Source organism: Magnolia sinica, chromosome 15 (assembly GCF_029962835.1).
Source record: "Magnolia sinica isolate HGM2019 chromosome 15, MsV1, whole genome shotgun sequence".
NCBI classification, from domain to species: domain Eukaryota; kingdom Viridiplantae; phylum Streptophyta; class Magnoliopsida; order Magnoliales; family Magnoliaceae; genus Magnolia; species Magnolia sinica.
This window is the reverse complement of record NC_080587.1, coordinates 35,413,184-35,434,704: the sequence shown is the minus strand read 5'-3', so window position 1 is coordinate 35,434,704 and position 21,521 is coordinate 35,413,184. Positions and strand designations below refer to the sequence as shown.

At 39.8% G+C, this 21,521-nt stretch overlaps 1 protein-coding gene across 2 annotated transcripts; it reads left to right on the top strand.

Annotated features, from left to right (window-relative positions):
• Positions 1-510: 510 nt before the first annotated feature.
• LOC131226693 (superoxide dismutase [Cu-Zn], chloroplastic) lies at positions 511-20,502 on the top strand. 2 transcript variants are annotated; one of them, XR_009161986.1, is made up of 9 exons: positions 511-868; positions 6,099-6,160; positions 6,247-6,286; positions 6,492-6,587; positions 6,676-6,707; positions 6,880-6,955; positions 7,170-7,223; positions 19,766-19,961; positions 20,286-20,502. XR_009161986.1 is itself a non-coding variant. In XM_058222327.1 (8 exons), the coding sequence occupies exons 1-8, from the start codon at positions 625-627 to the stop codon at positions 19,792-19,794; spliced, it is 633 nt and encodes a 210-aa protein (XP_058078310.1). In that variant the 5' UTR covers positions 511-624; the 3' UTR covers positions 19,795-20,116. The 2 variants fall into 2 exon arrangements, 1 of the variants encoding a protein (XP_058078310.1); XM_058222327.1 differs by lacking the exon at positions 20,286-20,502 and having other exon boundaries at positions 19,766-20,116.
• The last annotated feature ends 1,019 nt before the right edge of the window (positions 20,503-21,521 follow it).

The following is a 21,521-nucleotide window of genomic DNA, read 5'->3' as shown; positions in this document are numbered from 1 at the left end:
TTAAAGGTGTACTGACCTCCTTAGAGGTCTCGCCTTGTGGTTCTGGACATGCGGGCCTTGGTCATGCTCGGCGCCTAGTGTATCCGGGCCATGTCAGTAGAGTTGGTCCATTCCATAAGCCAACTTATTGACTTGTCATATTTTTCCTCCAACAATATTCCCTTTATCCAAATTTGTATCACCTAATCAACAGGTTACACCTCAAGTAACCTTTAGGATGGACCCTAGGAGGTTTTTAATGGTGGACATTCAATCATAACCGTTTTCCCATGGTGTGGTCCACTGAGATTTATATCTACCTCATTTTGGATCAAACCCTAAAATCATCTTTCAAAATGGATGGACGGCGTGGATAAAGCACATACATTACATCACGGTGGTTCCACATGGCACCAACCACTAGCCACCTGGCTGGTGGCAGCGTCTTCATCTTTTCACGTGCAACGCCAAAGCAGTTGAGCGGTCATACATCCACCGTGCGCAACGCGCGCACATTTTACACATACGCCTTATCGTTTTTGTCCTACTCTCCCCACTCTCTTTCTGCATATTTGAGGTCTCCGGCCTAGCAACTGAAGCAAAACGATTGCATCATCGTCATCGTCATCGTCTGCAGCAACAACGATGGCAACTAACGTCCTCCTGTTGGGAGCGTCCCCATCTTCTCCCCTCTTTTCATCTGTCTACTACCCATCCCAATCCTCGCCTTTCGTGGGACGATTACCCATCAGATTCGGTCGTCATCCCTCTTTGAAGGCGGCAGCTGCGAGGGGGCTGACGATAGTTGCGGAGACGAAGAAGGCCGTCGCCGTTCTCAAGGGAAACGCTCAGGTCGAGGGCGTCGTCACTCTACTCCAGGAAGATGACGGTCAGTTATCCATTTCCAAGTTTTTATGCTCTTCTGTTACTGTCATTGGGTTAGTCTCGCTTCAGATAGTTGTAGAAATCACATTGTGACTTCATCTCTACTATATATATATATATATATATATATATATATAACGCGAGGAGTCATTGACATTTTTGGCCATGCAATTAGGGCTTGTTTGGGATCTTGTATTTAGAATGCATTGGAATCCAAATCACTAATCAAATATTTAATAGTTAGCTCCAAACTTTTAGCAACTTCGCATTTTTAAAATAATCATCATCATCATCCAAGCATATCACAATTAATTGGGGTCGGCTACATGAGTCCTCTTCCACCATTCCACTCTATCAAGGACCATATCCTCAGTTAAACCACCTATTGTCTTTTCTTATTACCTCCACTCACTTCCTTTTTATCCTTCCCTTTTACCCTTTTAGTGCCTTCAACTTGAAATTTTAGAACTCAAAGAATTAAATTTGCATTTTTCAAAAAAGAATTTGTATCACTTGTTAGTCGTTATGTGGAACTGCTTTTTCATTTTCTTTAATTTATTATGTGCTATATGTAAATATTATATTGTTGCAGACTGTGATGGTAAGCATTAAGAAGCTAGTGACACCAAAACAGCGAAAAATGCCACCACTTGACGTTTGTTACATGAACATGGTATATAGGATAAATCTTAGGCCCAAACTGAGAAGTGTTGCACCCCCTTGAAATGGTTGCATGTACATCACACCTCCTACGGTGGTTGCCAAAGCTCCGAGTGAACCCGAAATAGACTTGCCACCACTCAATGTTTGTTACATGTTGAATGCTTGTAAGGAGAGGAATAGGTAACGACAGGCAAAAGTGAAGTGCAAGTATTGTGGGAATTTTTACTGTAAAGGAGTCACATGATTGAAAGAGAATTTGGGCCATAAGATGGCCCAAATGTGCAAACTGAGATTAAGATTCATATTGTGCCTTGGGAAAAGAGGAGAAAATTAAAAGAAGATGAACGGGACATCGCTAGAGAGGAAAGAGAAGCTGGGTTTGATATAGATTATATCATTGATGATGGTGTTGATGATGACAAAGATGAAGATTGAAGAAATATGTGAAGAGTACTGCGACTATCATGGGGAAATAAGTGGTTCATCGAGGTGTGTGGGGCTGTGAGTGTAGTTAGGATTAGTTGCCTAGATCCTATGTCTCCTCATAGGCAGGAGATTGTGGGTCCCATGGATCCATTTTCATTCAAAATTCCAGAGTCTGACAACTATCGGTCCAATAATCTCTGAAGAAGTAGCTGAAAGAGAAGGTGGGTCGATATGTTTTGAAGTGGCTCTGCTATGGTCACATTATTCTAAATGTGGCCGATACTCCCATACTCCTGTCTCCTAGCATATAGTTGATTGTAATAGCTGCTGTGGTCCCAAGAATTAACAGCCCCATGCATGCCATACTGATCTTGTACCATTAATGACTTATGAAGCATACAACGTGCCAAACAAGCCCCAAAGGGAGCTCCTATGGCAAGCAGCAGAAGTTGAGCACAAGTTTCATCCAGTGGAATGGGGGAAAGTTTGCAAGCTGAAAGAACAAGGGGTGGGGATCTGCTTGCATATGTGGAATGGGGGAAAGTTTGCAAGCTGAAAGAACAAGGAGGGGTGGGGATCTGCTTGCTAAGACAAATGAATAATATGCTGCTTGGAAAATGGATATGGAGTTTGCTGTTCAAATGGAAATCGAAGAAGAAAAGAGAAATAACCAACAAAAAAAAAAAAGAAGGATGGGCCATTATCTGCTTGCTAAGACAAATGAATACTCTACTAGGAAAATGGACAGGGAGATTTGGGTCAGAGGAAGATAGTCTATGGAAACAAGTAAATATCCTGCAAATATTGGGACCTGACTGGGATGGTGAGGGTGAGTAGATACCAAAGCCTCATCATAATATAGAGGCTTAGGATTGTCAAAAGCCGTGTTTCGGGTAGTGGAGTTGTTCACAAAAGTAATAATGAGGAATATTGGTGAGATAGCTGTCAATTCCAGTAAGGGGTGGTGTGACTATAACGCGTTCCGTGGTCTGCCCTAGATTGTATCGGGTAGCTCAAAAGGGATTATGGTTTCTCAAGCTTATTAAAAAATGATGATCAGGAAGTGTGGTTGCTGATCTTTAGGAGAAACCCAAATTTTGATTGCCTCTTAAAACAAAGCAAATCCAGTAATTAGATGTGAATTTAGGGACTAAATAAAGCCCAAACTCAGCATTACTGTTCAGTTGTAAGGTCTGAAACCAAGAGAAAACAAAATGTCCAATGTAAAATCACTGGCCAACCCAAAATAGCAAGGACAAGTCTATGGTGATGATGATGATGACTATATATAAAAACCAATAAAAAAGTCTTGATACATGGTGCAAATTGCAATCCATAACTTCCCTAAGTTGCATCAACCCCAACAATTAGAACTAATTTGTAGTTTGAATATATCTTCTAAGCTAAGAAATGCATTTTCTATTCCTACTAATAAAAATCCTAAAACCCCACTGAAACTAAACGTGCCAAGAAGTAAAGTCCAATGACTTTCCGAAGATTCTATTTTTTTATTGATTTTTTTTCCAAAAATTCTATAAATTCTTTAGGAATGTTTTTTTTTTTTTTTTCTTGGAACTTACCTAAAATTGTAGAAAAAAATTAGCGTAGATCCTAAAAAAAAAGAGAGAGACAATTCTTGATCTTGGATCCAAATTGAAGTGGGCGGATCCAATTGCCTTTTTAGATGGTGTCTTCCTGAGATCATGATTATGATATCACATCACAGGCAAGGTGTCCTGTATCCGTTACGATACGGCCGTATCGGCCGATAAATAACGATAACGACCGACACCGTTACGCGATACGGGGTTGAAACCCGATTTTGTTACGCCCGTTACGGGCCATAATGTCCATTACATCCCTATAACGGCTGTTACGAGCTAAAGAAAATAGGAAAAAAAATAGGGAAAAAAAAACCATGCCTTTTTTTATTTTTATTTTTATTTGTCCCTTCTTCTTCTTCTTCTTCTCCTTCTTCTCCTTCTTCTTCTTGGCCTGCTGCGGTTGCGGCCCTGCTGCGGGCCTCCTCTCTCTCTCTCTCTCTCTCTCTCTCTCTCCCTCTCTCTTTGGTTTCCCTCTCTCCCTTCTTTTTCATTTCGTATCGGAAAAAGAAAATCGGAAGCGGATTGGCTGGTGTACCACACACCAGCTATATAGTTGTTGTAGATACGTGTCATGCTAAGATGAGCGCTGACACTCCTCGAGCTCCGAGTTGTACGAACGGTTCAAAGGAGATCAAAGTTACATGGGCTCCACAGTGATGTATTTATTATATCTACACTGTTCATCTATTTTTAGAGATCATTTTAGAGCATTATCCAAAAAATGAATCATATCCTAAGATCGTCTGGACCACACCAAAAATAGTAGCAGAGACAATGATTTTCATCGTTAAACAATTCGTAGCCCCACCATAACGTTTATTTTCCATCCAATCTGTTCATAAGGTAAAAAAGACCTGAACGAAGAGGAAAAACAAATTTCATATTGATACAAACTTCTGTGATCCCAAAAAGGGTTTCAATGGTAGACGTTCAATCCCCCACTGCTTTTTGCAGTGTAGTCAACTTGATAATTAGATCTGTATTATTTTTCATGTCAAGCCTTGAGACGAGCTCGTCAAATGAATGGATAGTTTAGATATAACACATACCTCATGATTAGACCCACAGGACTTGTTGACGTCAAATGAATGGACTGCATACAAGTTACGTAGCACGTTGCACAAGGTAATAAAATGTACACGTGCCACGTGGGCCCCACCATGATGTATGTATTTTATCCATGCCGTCCATCCATTTTGCCACATCATTTTAGGTTATGATTCAAAAAATTAGCAAGATCCAAATCTTAGGTGGTCCACAGCATAGGAAACAGTGGTTATAGAATGCTCACCATTAAAAATTTCTTAGGGTCCACTGTAATGTTTATTTTCCATCTGACCTATTAATAGGGTCACATTGACGTGGATGAAGGGAAAACACACATGTCAGCTTGATCTAAAACTTTTGTAGCCCCAATAAATTTTTAATGGTGGTCGTTTAATTATTGTTGTTTCTTATGGTGCGGTCCACCTGAGCTTTGGATCTACCTCATTTTTGGGCTCATGCCCTAAAATTATTTGGCAAAATGAATGGACGGTGTGGATATAACACATTCATCACGAGTGGGGTCCAAAAAACTTTAACACTCGTGTGCTACACTTCACAATCCGAGTCTTGCCTAATTCGGGCCCTTAAAAAATTGTACATGAGACATGTATTGACTTAAAATTTACCAATTAAATTATGGACTGTAATTGCTAACTCAAAATGCCAAAATCAAATTGTTTGAATAGTTTTAATTGTTAATTTGTGGACGCTTATTTTTTAAAATAGGGCCTTTTGATTTTTTTTTTTTTCATGATTCACTATCCAATAAATGTCCACCAATTCACAAGTGGGATAATGCCAATAAATTGCATGAATTTGATGCTGATTTGGGGCATGGATTGGTCCTCCAAGTTAGCCCAAATTGGCAACGCGATATACCTGAATTTAATTTCATTTTTTAAAAGAACTATTGGGAGAAATGATATCAAATTGTTAGGTATATAAATTAGATATTTAGAAAATTAAATATATGAATTTTGTAGTCAAATTCAGGTTATCTGGTTCATAAATTCATCAGACAGTCCGATACAACTTCTCACTAAAGAGTGGACCGTTACACCACCATAAACATGTTCCAATTTATAAATGAATGCATATTTGGAATGCTTAGAATATTCCGGATTTAATCCATATTTTTTCATATTTTTTTGGCAAAAAATAAAAATAAAAATTGCACCGTTACGGGCCGTTACACCCCCGTATCACTGTTACACCCCCATATCCGTATCGGTATCGGAGGGCACCGTTACGCCAACCAATACCGATATAGGATACCTTGATCACAGGTTATGAGAATCCTCCATGGCTTTTTCTTTTTTTTGGTCGGTTTGAGCATCTTCTCGTATGGGGACCATGGTTCCACTTGGTCTACATTCAAGGGGAAGTAGGGTGATTATTTTACTTTAATCAATTGCGCCTACTTCACTGGTATTTTCTTTTCTTGAATGAGAGTGAATTAAAATCTTCAATCCTTCTGCCAAAATGGTCTTGCAGGTCCTACAACGGTGAAAGTTCGTGTTGTTGGGCTTACTCCTGGCCTTCATGGGTTCCATCTCGTGAGTGTTTGTATATGATTGCTGATTCTATTAGTTTATGGTGAAAAATAGGTGCTGTCTAAATTTCCTTTGTTTTCTTCTTCCAGCATGAGTACGGTGACACTACCAATGGTTGCATATCAACAGGTTCGATTTAGTTACAAATTACAATTGTATTGGTCATTAACTTTTTTAATGTTAGGCACTCAGAAAGGGTAGCTAATACCATCATGGACCACTTTATAATAAGTTCCATCATGTTGTATGCAGTGTGGATTCTATTAATCTGCACTATAGTTTTTGTCTCATTTATCACGTTCCATAATTAACTAGTGCATTGGTTTCTTTGAAGGACCACACTTTAACCCTAATAAATTGACACATGGTGCTCCTGAGGATGAAATTCGCCATGCGGGTGACCTGGGAAACATAGTTGCTAATTCTGACGGTAATACTAATATCCTTTTACTTCCCTTAAATTTGTTCCATGTCGGCTCCTAAAATTAATTGTTTTTCCTGTCTTTGCATCAATATAGGAGTAGCTGAGGCAACGATAGTGGATAGCCAGGTGACGTGAACTCAAAAAAGACAATTTTTTTTTTCTTCTTTTTCTATTTGATATATAATTAGACAACATATTATTTCTTTTTTATGCTCATCTTTATTTGAAGGTTCACACTTCTTTCTTAACAATCTCTATACTTCATCGGATCAACTCCATTCTTGCATGAAATATGTAGATACCACTGAGTGGACCCAATGCAGTCGTTGGCAGAGCCTTAGTGGTTCATGAGCTTGAAGATGACCTGGGAAAGGGTAAAGCTTGATATCGATCATTACCATTTAATCTACATCTTGTTGCATGCTTGTTTTTGGTGCAACTTGTAGAGCATCTATCTTTCATTAGCTCTCTCTTCTCTGTTTGTCTTTTGTTCTCTCAACCGGTAATTCTCACATCTCTCTCTCTCTCTCTCTCTCTCTCTCTCTCTCTCTCTCTCTCTCGTATTTTTTTTCTCTTTTGTATTGATAGGAGGGCATGAACTTAGCCTTACTACTGGCAATGCAGGCGGCAGATTGGCATGTGGTATGCAAAATTATTCACATTAGTTAGTCTACTTCAATTTTTTATTATTATTATTATTATTATTATTGTTATTATTATTTTAGTTTCCTGCATCTGCAATTCCAAAGCATCATTTTTCTCATGTTACGTCCCTATAAAGGTTCCTCACTTGTGCTTGATCCTAACTTTGGGTATGTTTCGATGACACCTAAAATGGCGTTTGAAGGCGTTGAACTTGAACATAGTTTTCAATCTATAACTCAGTTTATTTATTTATTTTTGGCGCGTTTAGGATGACGCCTTTCCCAAATGGTGCTTATAGAAACATTGTTCTGGGCTAAAATTTCATTCATGCTTACTGGGTCAGATATTTAGGCGGTGCATGCACATGCGTGAAAGAAGAAACACAATTGCAGGAAGAAGGACAATAGAAAGTTTTGATACTATGTGAGTGTGATGCTTCATATGGATGCACACTGACATTGTACTCATTGAAGATGTGATTCAAGTTAAATGGCCCAAATCTTGGGCCCTGCTATGGTTGTGTCATGGCCTAAAACTCTACTGAAAATATGATCATATCTATTTGATTGGTGGACATCTATGGATGGTTTAAAAAAGAGAAGATAGCCTACATTCAAATTTGACAAATGAATGTCCATCAATCTATGGTGAGGGCATTCTAATCAATTTGTTTTGGGTATATTTTTCCAATCTAAAATGTGTCTCGGTATTTGGGCGTTCTAATTTAGGTACGTGTATTCCACGTCTACAATTTTTGTATGCATGCATAATGCAGGGTTTTAAATGATTTTGTACATACAAGAATATAAGAGCAAGAATGATAGATCACCATTGCCCACACACATTGGATCTCGGGGTTAGTATTTTCACCCTCTGCAAGAGAGGAAATCCCAATAAGAAAATATTATGGCTTTGTTCCAATTATCATAGCCATACAACATCTACAAAGACACATGAAAACTATATTATTTTAAGTTAAGAAAAAAAAAAAAATCCCACAATGTCACACATGTGAACCTCAATGTCTGCATTTTTTAAAATTTTTTTAATTTTTCCTTGTGTTTATCATTTTCTTTTTTAATATATCATATTAAAGATCCTTCAAAAAATTAATTCTGCAAAAAAAAAAAAAAAAAAAATCCCAATAAAAAGAAGAGAAAACCATTAATGACTTATGACACATAAGATTCATTGCTCTTACTAAAGAAAATCAGAGAGTTCATTTTCAAATCTTACAAAATCCCCAAAAACCTTTATTAAATAATGACTCAAAGGAATCAAGCTACAACTAACATAAGATCCATCTCATGAAAATTCTTTAAGCACAAACTCCACACATGGGTCTCATGAGGCGAGTTGTAGGACTGACAAATCTTCTTTTTAGGGCACACATTTTCAATTCATTCTTCCTTTGCCTGCCGCTTGTTAGATGAGCTGGTAGAGATAGTGTAGTGCGTGTGAGTAACCAATTTCGATCCTTGGTAGTGTTACATTTCAAAAAAAATAAAAATAAAAAATCTCATGCTTCTTGTGCTTATTCTCCTTGCATCATTGCCCATTGGTTGGGAGGAATTTGATCCCATCAAAATTTTCATCTTCTTACATAGGGGCCAATTATCAATCGGCCTCAACAGCTTAAATCTCCTTCACTTAGTCATGATTAGGCTTGACATTCGATCCATTCCTTCAATCAATTTAGGATGTAAATGAACGTCTTCCTGTTTTCTTTAGCCATTTGGAATTTTCTTTTTGACATATTATTGGGTCCCAAACATGATGACAGTGTGATCGGTGGACCATTCATAATCATGGTGTGCTGTAAAGGCCGTCACGTAAAGGTAATGGTGGCAACCGTTACACATTACGGGGTCGTAACAGCCGTTATGGAAAAAAAAAAACTCATAATTGCCGTTAACTACACATTGCATCCCCTATAAAGGCCATAATAGCCCCATAATGGTGTATTATGGGACATATATAGGTTTTTCATACTTTTTAATCAACATTACGAGGCATATACAGGTTTTTCAGGGGTTTTTTTAATAAATAAAAAAAATAAAAAAAGAGAGACGGTAATGGCCGTTAAGGGGGCATAATAGCCATTATGCCTCGTGTCATAAAGGTAATGGTGGTGGCCGTTACGGCCACCGTTACCGTTACAGAATACCTTGTTCATAATGGTAGGAAAAATACATACACCTTTATGAAAGATAATTAGAAAATAGTATTGAAACTCATGAGAGATGGGATCCAGGCGAAACCCACAACCATGGGAGACGTTAGCCTTCTGTCCCATGTAATGTTTCTAGAGGAGATTAAGGGTCATGATGTGGTTTATATGTATATTGGAAAAAATGTTATTGTTGCCACCCTTTTTAGTAAATCAATGGAAGACCTAGTTGGTGAATACAAAGATGTATTCTCGGATGGGCCACTTCCAGGATTACCGTCAATGAGGGATATCCAGCATTGCATTGACTTGGTGCCCGAATCGAGTTTACTCAATTAAGCAGCCTATAGGATGAGCCTAAAAAAGCATGATGAATTGAAACGACAAGTCAACGAGTTAATGGAAAAGGGATACATTAGGGAGAGTATGAGTGTGCAGTCCTAGCTGTATTAGTTCCTTATAAGGGTTCTATTACTTCACCTTCTGACCCATTTTCAGGCCCTCACATAGACCATGACCTAGTCCCTAACCCATGGCCTCTACCTAACTCATCGGCCCAACCCTTGCCACCCTTACCCTCCTTGCCTGCTTGAAACGAACAAATCGAAGACATACTGGATGAGCAAACAGTTTCCACTCGCCATGGGGGATTTCAGAAATTCCTCATCATGTGGAGGAATAGACCAATTTCAAACAACACATGGATCACCGAGACAGAGTTACAGAGTTTAAACCTAGACATCCTTGTGTTACAGGAGCTTTAGTCCGCCAGAGGTGAACTCTTCTCAGCTAAGGGGAGTTAATGATGACATCCGCGTGCCATCTGTATGAGTGTACGTGAGGAAGAGGAGAGCACCGGTCCTTATGGCTAGATGACCCGTACATGGGGCCCACTGGGCCAAGATCATCATGAGTGTCTTTCTAAAGAGCATCGGGTCGTTGATCTTCATTGACACATTATTTCAACTATTGGATCGCGATCGGGGACCATCATCACCGTTGGATCGAGATCGTGACCACTTGTGGGGCCTGATGGTTGACACATAGGCTATTTGATGGCATGGGATTGTTTTAGGATTTATTTGATAGTTTGTTTATGTTATAGACCATTTATGAGCATTGTATTGCATTTTTCTTACATTAGAAGGTGATTTAGTAGAAAAATACATTGAGTAGGTTATTTTTGCAAAATTTGAAACTTTCTGACACTATAAAAGGGGGGGGGGGGGGGTGGGGGTTGAATTTTTCTTATTCTTCTTTTAAAAAAAATAATTGGTGTGAAGCCTTTCTTCAACAATGGAAGTATGAAGCTTCCATCTAGCATCCGTAATTTCATCTTTCTCCATCAAAGGTACTTCTTCAAGTTTTCATCTTCCCTCCTTTCCTAACCTCCAAAACCCATCAAAATCCTTCTTCGTTCCTCCCCTTGACCTTCCCCACTAAAACCCTATCATTGAAACCCCAAACCCTAGTCCCCAAGACCCACATGTGTGACCCTTTGGCCACACGTGTGAAACTCTATAGCTAGCCATACAGATTTCCCATCTTCCCCTTTGATTCCCTCATGCTCTCTCACATCAAAACCCCTTTATTCCCTAACTTTTAATCCTAACCCTAACCCTAACCCTAAATCCCCAATTGTTCAAGTTTTCCCAAATTTCCCAACCCTAGAGATTCCCAATTTCCTAATTAACGTTAAATCCCCAAACCTCCAACCATCCAAATCCCTAATTCCCTTCTATTAAAGCCTAAAGCCTCAAATCCCTTTGCAAATTAAGTCATCTAAACTGAAAGGGGTCATTTGTCAAATGCTCTTGGGGCCACTTTCATTGTCCTCATCCCGAAGGTGCAGGGGGCAGACTCTCTCCATTACTTTAGGCCGATCAGTCTTCTTGGGAGCCCATACAAAATTCTCGCAAAAATCCTTGCCAACCGCCTTCAAGGAGTTATGGATAAGATTATTTCCCACCACCAAAGTGCCTTCATTCAGGGTAGACAAATCATCGATAGTGCCCTCATGGCGGCCGAATGTCTGTATTCCAGCCGTATATCCGGGTCAAGAGGTATCTTATGCAAACTCGATTTTGAGAAGGCCTACGATCACGTTGATTGGAATTTCCTCCTATACATGTTAAAACGGATGGGCTTCGGTGATAGATGGTTAAATTGGATTAAGGCTTGCATCAGATCAGCTACGTATTCGGTCCTCATCAACGGATCCCCAAAAGGCTACTTCAAGAGTACTAGAGGTCTTCGTCAGGGAGATCCGCTATCTTCGTTCCTTTTTCTTATTGTGGTTGAGGCATTATCGCATATGCTAAGAAACGGCTAGGCGAAAGGTATTATTGGAGGTTTTTAGATAAAAGATATGGAACACCCCATCTCTCACATCTAGTATGCCGACGATACACTCCTATTTTGCGAAGCCAACTAGGATAAAGTGGCCAATCTTCGTACAACTATCTGTTGTTTTGAGGCAGTTTTAGGTCTGAAAGTCAATCTTAGCAAATCGAAGTTGATAGGTGTTAATATTAGCGACTCTGACACTCGCCGTTTTGCTGATTTTTTTGGTTGTACCCCTGACAGTCTCCCTTCAAATTTCGTCGGCCTCCCCCTATGTATTGGCAAGCCTCCGATCGCTTTTTGGGACAAAATCATTAATCGCTTTGAGCTCTACCTCGTGAGGTGGAAATGCAGATATCTTTCGCTGGGGGGCCGACTCACATTGATAAAAGCGGCGCTATCAAATCTCCCCGTGTATTTCATGTCCCTTTTAAAATGCCCCGCAAAGATTTTACATTCCTCAGAGAAACTCAGACGGGACTTCCTGTGGCATGGAAGTGATGATCGGAAAAAATTTCACTTGGTTGCTTGGTCTAAGGTTTGCAAACACTATAAGGACGGTGGAGCTGGAATCAGAAATCTCAAAACTATGAATTGCGCCCTCCTTGGAAAATGGTGGTGGAGACTTGGAGCAGAAGAAAATACCCTATGGAATAGGTTGATCAAATGTAAATACAGGAAATCGCCTCAAGGTTGGTGGACAAAGGGGGTGTCTAATAGTAGTGTTTTTGCGGTTTGGAGAGGAATCTTATCTTATCATAGAGAGGTGCAAACTCATTGCCGTTTCTCCATAGGAAAAGGGGATAGAATTCGGTTCTGGGAGGACACATGGGTGGGTTCCTAGGCTCTAAAAGAGGAATTTCCAGATATGTACAGGCTAGCCCACGATCTGTCAATAACAATGACCGATTGTTATTCTATTCAAGGTAATACCCCCCCCCCCCCCCCCCCTGCAGAAGAAACCTTCACGATTGGGAAATAGAGTCTTATGCAAAGCTCCTTCAGCGGTTAGGAAACTACCATCCTCATCCGGATTAGCATGATAAACTTGTGTGGCCTCTCGACAGTAAGGACATGTTCTCTGTTAAATCTTTATACCGGTTTCTGGATCAGCAGACTGAATCTTCAAAAGTGACGCTCTACGCGAAGATATGGAAAGACGAGGTCCCTCCAAAAATTGCTGCTTTGGGTGGTTGGTTGGAAAGAGAAAAGTTCTCACTATTGATAATTTGAGGAAAAGAGGGATGATTTTATTGAATGTTTGCATCTGCTGCCTATCAAACGAGGAAACGACGGATCATGTGTTCGTTCATTGTCCTTATTTCAATTCAGTTTGGGCTTCCATCGTCTCAAATTTTGACATATCCTGGTCCTTTCCTAAATCCACTGATTCAGTCTTCGCGGCCTGGCATGGTGCCCCAGTGGATAAGAACAGAGCGGCGGTGTGGCGTATCTCTCTCCTGGCCGCCTGGTGGGCCATCTGGGAAGAAAGAAACTGGTGCTGCTTCAGAGACGAGTCCCATTCTGTCGCTCATGTGATCATCAGAATTCAACATTTCATCTCTGAATGGACTTGTCACTCTACAACCATTAGCCACATTCCTATTCTCTCTGGCACTCAGATTGGCAGGGTGTAGTTGTTTTCGTGGATAGTTTTTTTCTCTTTTTTCCTTGTTTTTCTTTGTTTTTGGGAGCTCTCAGTTTGCAATCTCAGCGGTCTGTATCCTTCCTCTTCTTTAATGATATTTTCATTGCCTTTCAAAAAAATAAAAAAAAAATTAAGTCATCTAAACCCAAATTTCACCTTCTCCCCAAATTCCTTGAACCCTGGGTTAGCCTACACCCTAATTGAGCAAACCCTAGATAGTAATAGTTATTTCCTTTTAAAGTAGATTCATTCCTATGCTATTTGGGTGTTCTTACATCCATTATATCCTTTATCTTTATCTTTATCCTTATCCTCTTTTTTTATTTTTTTCTTTTCTTTTTTTTTTTTTCTTTTTCTTTTTTTGTATTTGATGATCGTGCAATGCGTAGTTTGTTAAATGTGGTCTAAACCATTCATAGTTTCATGCTTGATTCTTGAAATACTTGATAATTTGGCATGATTTGTGATTTTTTATAATTTAATTTAATTTGTTAATTGATCTCGCTCAACTATTTAGCCACATGCATAAGTCCTGCATCAAAAACTCATTGGCAAGTACATCAGCCCAATCCATCAACATTAAGTAGTCAACATCTTGATTGGAAGGACTCAACCTCGAGTCTGATCCATTGTCCGCCACTTTGTATGGTGTAAGATCAACAATATTGAATACATTAGAAGTGTTCACTACGGGTGGTAGCTCAATGCGATAGCCATTGTTATTAATCCGCTTCAAGATCTTGCACGGGCCCATCTTTTTTTACTTTAACTTGTTGTAAGTGCTCGCCACAAAACTTTCTTTCCACATGTAGACCCACACTAGATGTAACACCCTGAACTTTTCAATACCCGAATATCGAAAGATCTCGAGTGTTACCATGAAGTTTAACTTAATATGTGCATGTGTACGATACAAATCTAACTACCCTAACCTTACATCTATTCCTTGACACGAATCTAACCCTTGAGAACAATCCCTACCCACAAATCATGTCATCTGACCGTTGATCACGTAGTTTGATACATGTACATTCCTCTAACTAAATCAATAGTCGAAATAATGTGTCACTGAAGATAACCATCTGACCCATTTTCAATGTGTCACGACTCAATTTCTTCAATATTTTGTAATGTCATGTACTACGCGCTCGCAACTTCTTAACAGTTCCATGTGGAAACCGATCGACTTCATACGAACCATAACATCGTCTCCTACTTGGAATTCCTGAAATCTGTGACGAGAATCACCAAGTGCTTTGTACTTTTTATTACTTAGATTAATTCGTTTCCTAATCTCACCATGCAAATCATGTATGTGACGTGCAAATGCATGTGCCGACTTTGAGGGCCTATGGACATTGATATAGGTATGAGGTCTATAGGTTTCCTAGGTTTATACCTATGCACAACTTCAAATGGACTCATGCCTATGGACCTATTGATGGAATAGTTATATGTGAACTCAGTTATATGCAAAACGGTATCCCAAGTCTTGATGTGATCCCCCACAAGGCATCTGAGGATATTTCCAAGACTCCTATTAACAACCTCAGTCTGTTCGTCTGTCCGAGGATGATAGGCTGATGAGAATTGAAGCCTAGTCTCCATCATGTTTCATAACGTCTTCTAAAAATAGCTCATAAAGTGCTCATCGCGATCAGACACTATGGTCTTAGGTACACCATGTAGGCGCATCACCTCCTTAAAAAGAGTTTTGCAATATTGGAGGTGGCATTTTAGAGCACAGAATGAAATGGGCCGTTTTGGAAAAACAGTCCACAACCACAAAGATAGAATCGTGTTTCTTGATAGTCTTTGGTAAGCCTAACACAATCACTGAAGTTTCATTGAAAAAATCGACCATTTTTCCATTGTTTCCCCTTGTTTCCACTAACAACGATACAATATGCGATACAACCGATATATCCCATGCGATAATCAATACGTATCCGTATCCCAAGGGCGTGATACGTAATGCAATTTCGATATTTTGAACACCAGTTGTATGTCCTGCATTGGTGGGAGCTCATCCAGAAGATCATCAGGAAAAATATCATTGAATTCCTTCATAACCAGATTCACTTCACGTGGCAACTCTACATCAGCCTAGGGTGTAACTTCCCTAGCCACAAGGGCATACACCTCAAAGTCGGTCTTAGTCTCTTTCTTAAATTCTTTTGCGTTAATAATATGTAGAGACTTAGACTGGGGTCTCTTCACATCCTTTTGATCACCTCTCTTAACATCTTTCTTATCAGGGGTACTCTTGGATGGAGAGGGTTTAAGATAATCCTCTTACCTTCACACATAAATGAACACATATTCGAGCGACCGAATAGTGTTGCGTCCCTATCGTACAACCAAGGCCTACCCAAGATGATGTGGCTGACATCCATAGGCACCACATCAGATCGCAGTGTCTTTATAAGATCCAAACTGGATAGGGATAAGACATTGCTGGGACACTGGAATGGAGAATGCGTTAACACAAGCAACATGATATGGCCAAGGATGGAAATGGGCATTAAATCTAGCCAAACCATTGTGCTTACTGAGACCATGTTGGTGCAACTACCACTATCTATAATCACTTTGCAGCTCGTCCCCACACTTGACATAAGTATGGAAGATGGTAGTTCTATGCCAATCGTCGTTCTCCTTAACAAGTTCTAAGGCACATCTCACTATTGCAAGTTTCCTCAGCATCTTCGTCACTAGCACCAGTCGCATCGGGTTGATAGACTTCATCTTCATAATTGCCTTGTTCATTTTCCTCTTCCTCACATTCAACAATTATGAGAGACTTGTTCCTTTCTTTCAAGGGACACTGATGTGCAAAATGACCAACTCCTTGGCAATTGAAGCACTGCATTGGCTGACCTCCCCTAGAGCTAGTACTAGCGATCCTTTACCCTTAACATCTTTAGGGTTGTATTGAGATCTAGAATGGGAATCGGGGTGTATGCTAACCTAAGGTTCAAGGAATTTGGGGAGAAGGTGAAATTAGGGTTTAGATGACTTAATTGGCAAAAGAATTTGAGGCTTTAGACTTTAATAGAAGGAAATTAAGGATTTGGATGGTTGGAGGTTTGGGGATTTAAGGTTGATTAAGAAAGAAATTGGGAATCTAAGTTCAGAATTTTGGGAAACCTTAAATAATTAGGGATTTAGGGTTAGGGTTAGGGAGCAAAGGGGTTTTGATGTGAAAGCAAGAGAGAATCAAAGGGGAAGATGGGAAATCCGTACGACTAGGTATAGGGTTTCACACGTGTGGTCATACGGTTACACCTGTGGGTCCTAGGGGCTAGGGTTTGGGGTTTCAATGGTAGGGTTTTAGTGGGGAGGGTCAAGGGAGAGAATGGAGAAGGATTTTGATGGGATGTGGAGGTTAGGAAAGGAGGGAAGATGAGAACTTGAAAAAATACCTTTGATGGAGAAAGATGAACCTACTGATGATAGATGGAAGCTTCGCACTTTCGTTGTTGAAGAAAGGCTTCGCACCAATCCTCATTCCAAATTACTTGGAAATTGCCTTCACATCACATGAAGATTAAAAGAGAAAAAAAAAAAAAAAAGGAACAAAAGAAAAAGAAAAAAAAAGAAAACCACCATGGAGAGCCCCCCCAAATCACCACCACTTAGTCTCTGAAAGTTTCAAATTTTACAAAAATAACCCTTACTCAAAGTTTTTTTTTTTACTAAATCACCCCCTAATATAAGAAAAATGTAATACAACGCTTATAAATGGTCCATAACATAAAAAAAAAAAAACTATCAAATAAAGATCAACGGCCCAATGCTCCTCGGAAAGACGCTCATGATGCCCAGTGGGCCTCATGTACGAGTCATCTAGCCATAACGACATTGGTGCTCTCCTCCTCGTGTACATTTAGATGGATGACGCGTAGATGTGTTTATCAGTTTTATGATAGATTAGAGCATGGAAAGGGGCACAAGTATTAATGCAGGGGCATTTTCACACTGGGCTCGAGTGGGGTGGCCCGTGGGATGTAGGGGCACATTCAAGGTGGGCAGCCCGTGTGAAGCGGAACGCATGTGAAGTGGGGCCCATGAGGGGGGTTTAGCTGAGGTCCTAACCCATGGGATATGGGGCTTGGGTTATGAGATAAAGGGATTAATTCGCCATGCTTTATCAGTTCGAGCTTTTAGAGCAAGTGGTTTATTGTCCTGCATCAAAGTGGTATCAGAGCGGGAGGTCTCATGTTCGAGAATCCTCACTGGAGGTGATTAATGCGGGGGCATTTTCACACTGGGCTCGAGCAGGATGGCCTGTGGGATGCAAAGGCATACTCAAGGTGAGCGGCCCGTGTGAGGGGGGGGGGGGGGGGGGTGGGTTGTTTGGCCGAGGTCCTAACCCATGGGATGTGGGGCTTGGGCTATGAGATAAAGGAATTAATTCGCCATGCTCTATCAATTCAAGGTTTTAGAGCTAGTGGTTAATTGTCCTGCATCAAGTATCTTCCATAATAGGGCAAATCCATAAACTCATCAATAGGCTGCGCATTGTGGCACCTGTAGTACACTTTTGGGTCCACAAAGGGGTCTTTTTGGTGGCATTTTCCTTAAGTAACGAATTTTTGTTTATTTTGCTTTGCTTATGTCTCACACTTAAGTAGATAGGGGCATTTTAGTATTTTTCCTTAAAAATTAGATTGCGGGGTTGAGATTATGGCATCCAGCCCATAGTTTATGCTTGATGTAAAGGCTCCACTTAGTGCTAGGGCCTTTTTTTCCCCTTCATACAAAAACTCAGTAGGCAGAAAATGTCTAGTAGCTTTTGGGACATTTTTATCTTCCCTATAAGCCTATCTCATGGCTAGTTCCAAAACCCGGGTAAAGAGGAGGTCCATGTACAATGAGCAACTGTTCACAAAACTTTGGCCAATCTACCATTTAAAAGCCAACCCCAAATTGCTGGAGAAGGCTATGAAGATGACGGCGATGATGATGTACCTGATTCTTGGTTGATATTTTTGGAAGGTAAACTTTCTTGGTTGAAATCTGAGTGCTGGACAGGGTGCAAGGACATTTTCACGCATCAGCTGATACATATTGAGCTTTTGAAACCTGTCAAGGAAAAACCATAATCCTGGTGGGCATTAACATCCGTTCTTAATGGGGAAACATGACAGAATAGTGTACCCTTGATACAATCTGATTATAGTTAGAAGTTTAGATACTGTGATCTTTCAGTGTTCAAAAAAAAAAAAAAAGAAAAAAGAAAAAAAAGAAACCAGATTTGGGTAAGAAAATGTTTTACATGGGTTCATAACATGAAATGGCTGGGTTTTAAATGAGTGAAATGTTCACAAATGTTCATGGTTTTTATTTTATTTTATTTTATTTTATTTTTATACAAATGTTCACAGAATAAATCAAGGAAGAAGGGGATTAGCCCTTATTTAAATTAGATAGATAACCATCACTAATATTTATGATTCATATCGTGGAGAAACATTTTCTTTGGCTAGAATAAGAAATGTTCTTGACTGTCTGTTTGAGAAAAATAGTGTTGCTTCTGGACATATATTCTATAATTTGTAAGAATTTCATGGTTATGTTTTAAAATTTTTGAAAGATCTGTAGCAGGCCCATGAACGGAAAAGTTGCATCCTCACTACAAGTCTACAATACACTCTGTTCATTTTTTTGGGTTCTCCATTACTGTTGAGAACAGCATAAGAAAACTCAAAATGTGAATTCCTTCCAAGCATTAAACACATGCCAATCTCTTGAATGGTCAGCACCTTAAAACACAAGCAAAGAACATTAATGCATCTCCCAGCAGGTAGCAGTGGTTGTGCATATGTTGTTGGGCTTCTCTCCTGTTTCAAGTTTGGGTCTGATGAAGAAACTAATGTTTTAAATGCCCTGTCTTTTTAGATCATACATAGCTAACATATGCACGTGCATGCACCCGTTGACACTAACTAAGATTAACTGGAGGCGTGCAGTAGTCTCTGCATGCACCTTAACCCCCAATACATGTGCCTACCTGGCATGCTTCTGTGCATGATGCAGATCTTGTTGTGAAGATGAGCTGGTGCAATAATTAGGCCAGTCCACTCATCAGGTGGGCTGTGTGTACATGAATGTGGACCATTGGCATGTAGCTTTAAATCATCCATTCTTTCAATCCAGGGTTGGCCCGCCTGTGAGTAGAACTGGCCTGATTGTTGTGCCAGATCATGGTGGTACATGATGGAGTTGCACAGCTCACACATCCTACACCTGCACACCTCTCACAATTCTGAGTGAAGTGTATTGGTTATTTATTTATTTATTATTATTACTAGGGAATAAGCAATTCCTTCAAATATTCTCCAACTACTTCTGATTATTAGTTTGCACTTGCAGGTGTGGTGGGGTTAGCTCCAATTGAATGATGGAATCTGTTGTGACCACTTGCTGATACTCGCTGCAAGAGCTCTTACTGAAGTGAGGCAGATAGTGGTAGTTCAGGAAGTAAAATGTCACAATGTAGAAATGAGAGGACATTGATCATGGTTGTTGCGCCTCTTTGATCATTTCCAACGGCACCATCTAAGTCCATGTTGGTTTCCTATCTGGGCCAGGCTGCTTCTGTCTTGGCTTCTTAAATGGGTTTTCCATTGCATGAAATAATTTATAGTTTGGTTTCTGTTTGCCGTTTTCATTTTCAAATACCACTCTATTTTATATAGCTTTCCTTTCTTGTTTGCCTTGCGATATCATGCCTCTGCCTTCTCTTGAATCATGATTCACATGAATGGGATCTAGGCTCTAAGCACTCGTATGATCAAATCATGGGTCCAGATGGCTCCAAAGCATTAATATCAGGGATTCCCATTCACCTTATTCACTTCAACCGTTTGTTTCTTTTTTCCTTGTTTTTCAGAGCTTTGGAAAAGGCTGCATCTTCTCAGCATACTCCATAAGGCAGGAAACTGCTGATGGAAAGTTCTTCGCTTTCCCTTCTGCTGTTTTTTTGAGAGGCGAGGAAGAGTTCTGTAACTGGTAATATTTCAAAATATGGGCTCAACAACAAAATGGTGACCAAAGTAGATATCCGTGGAATGAGATCTCGAGAGCTGATGTTGAGGTTTGGCAGGTTTGCAATTGCTTTTGTGTCCCTATTCCACAGCTATCATTGTAGTGTGAATGACACTTGCTCGGCACAAATATCCACGGATCGCTATGATGGGGTCCATCTGACTAACAATGTGGTCCCCTATTTGAAGGGGCCTGGTTGTTATGGTAAATCTGCACCGTGGATTCAAAGGTTTTGAGGATCAGGCAGCATGTGAGGCTTGATACGCAGGCACTGGGAAATTGTACACCTGGCATACAGTAACTGGACTCGGAGGGCAGCATGTTTGAAAGTTATTCAACACGACATGGTGGGATTTGATTGGTGGGTTTAATCAAATCCCACCACATCATATGCTTATACTGAGCTTGGTAATGGCGGGGGTATTACCCAATTAGACTCCACATTAACTCATGTTGAACTGGCAAAATTGTAGAACACACTGTAGTCAAGACCGACAGAATATCAGATTAGTTAAACAATCGTAGCCTCTGATATGTGGACACTGGTTTGTTGAAAGAGTATCATTGGATTTTTTATTTATTATTTTATTTATTTATTTTTATTTTTATTTTTTTTGTCATTTTTAGGGTCCGTTTGGTTTATGATCAATTATAAGTAGCCTTTATTTATTTAAAGTTACTAATCACTTCATTTTAACAAGTCGAAATCAAATCAAAGTTATTTAAGGCATGAGTAGCTTAAGTAACTTACTATCCAAATGCTCCCTTGGTCGTCCAACAAGAAGTCAACCAATCTTATAGTCAAGATAATCAAATAAGCGTACTTTTTGGTCCATGATACATCTAGTCTAGGAAATATAATTTGGACAGTTTAATTTGACTTTCTTTTATTCCATGTACGCTAAGTAATATCTAAGTACCCGTGTTGGGGAACTGCGGAAGCACATAGTGACAAATTAAGCAAAGTACATGCATTCACACAACCAAGTCTAAATACAAACAATCCAAATTTCACGTGGAAAACTCTTTCAGGAAAAAAAACCACGGCATAAAGTGACGAGTATGTACTATGAAAGTGGAA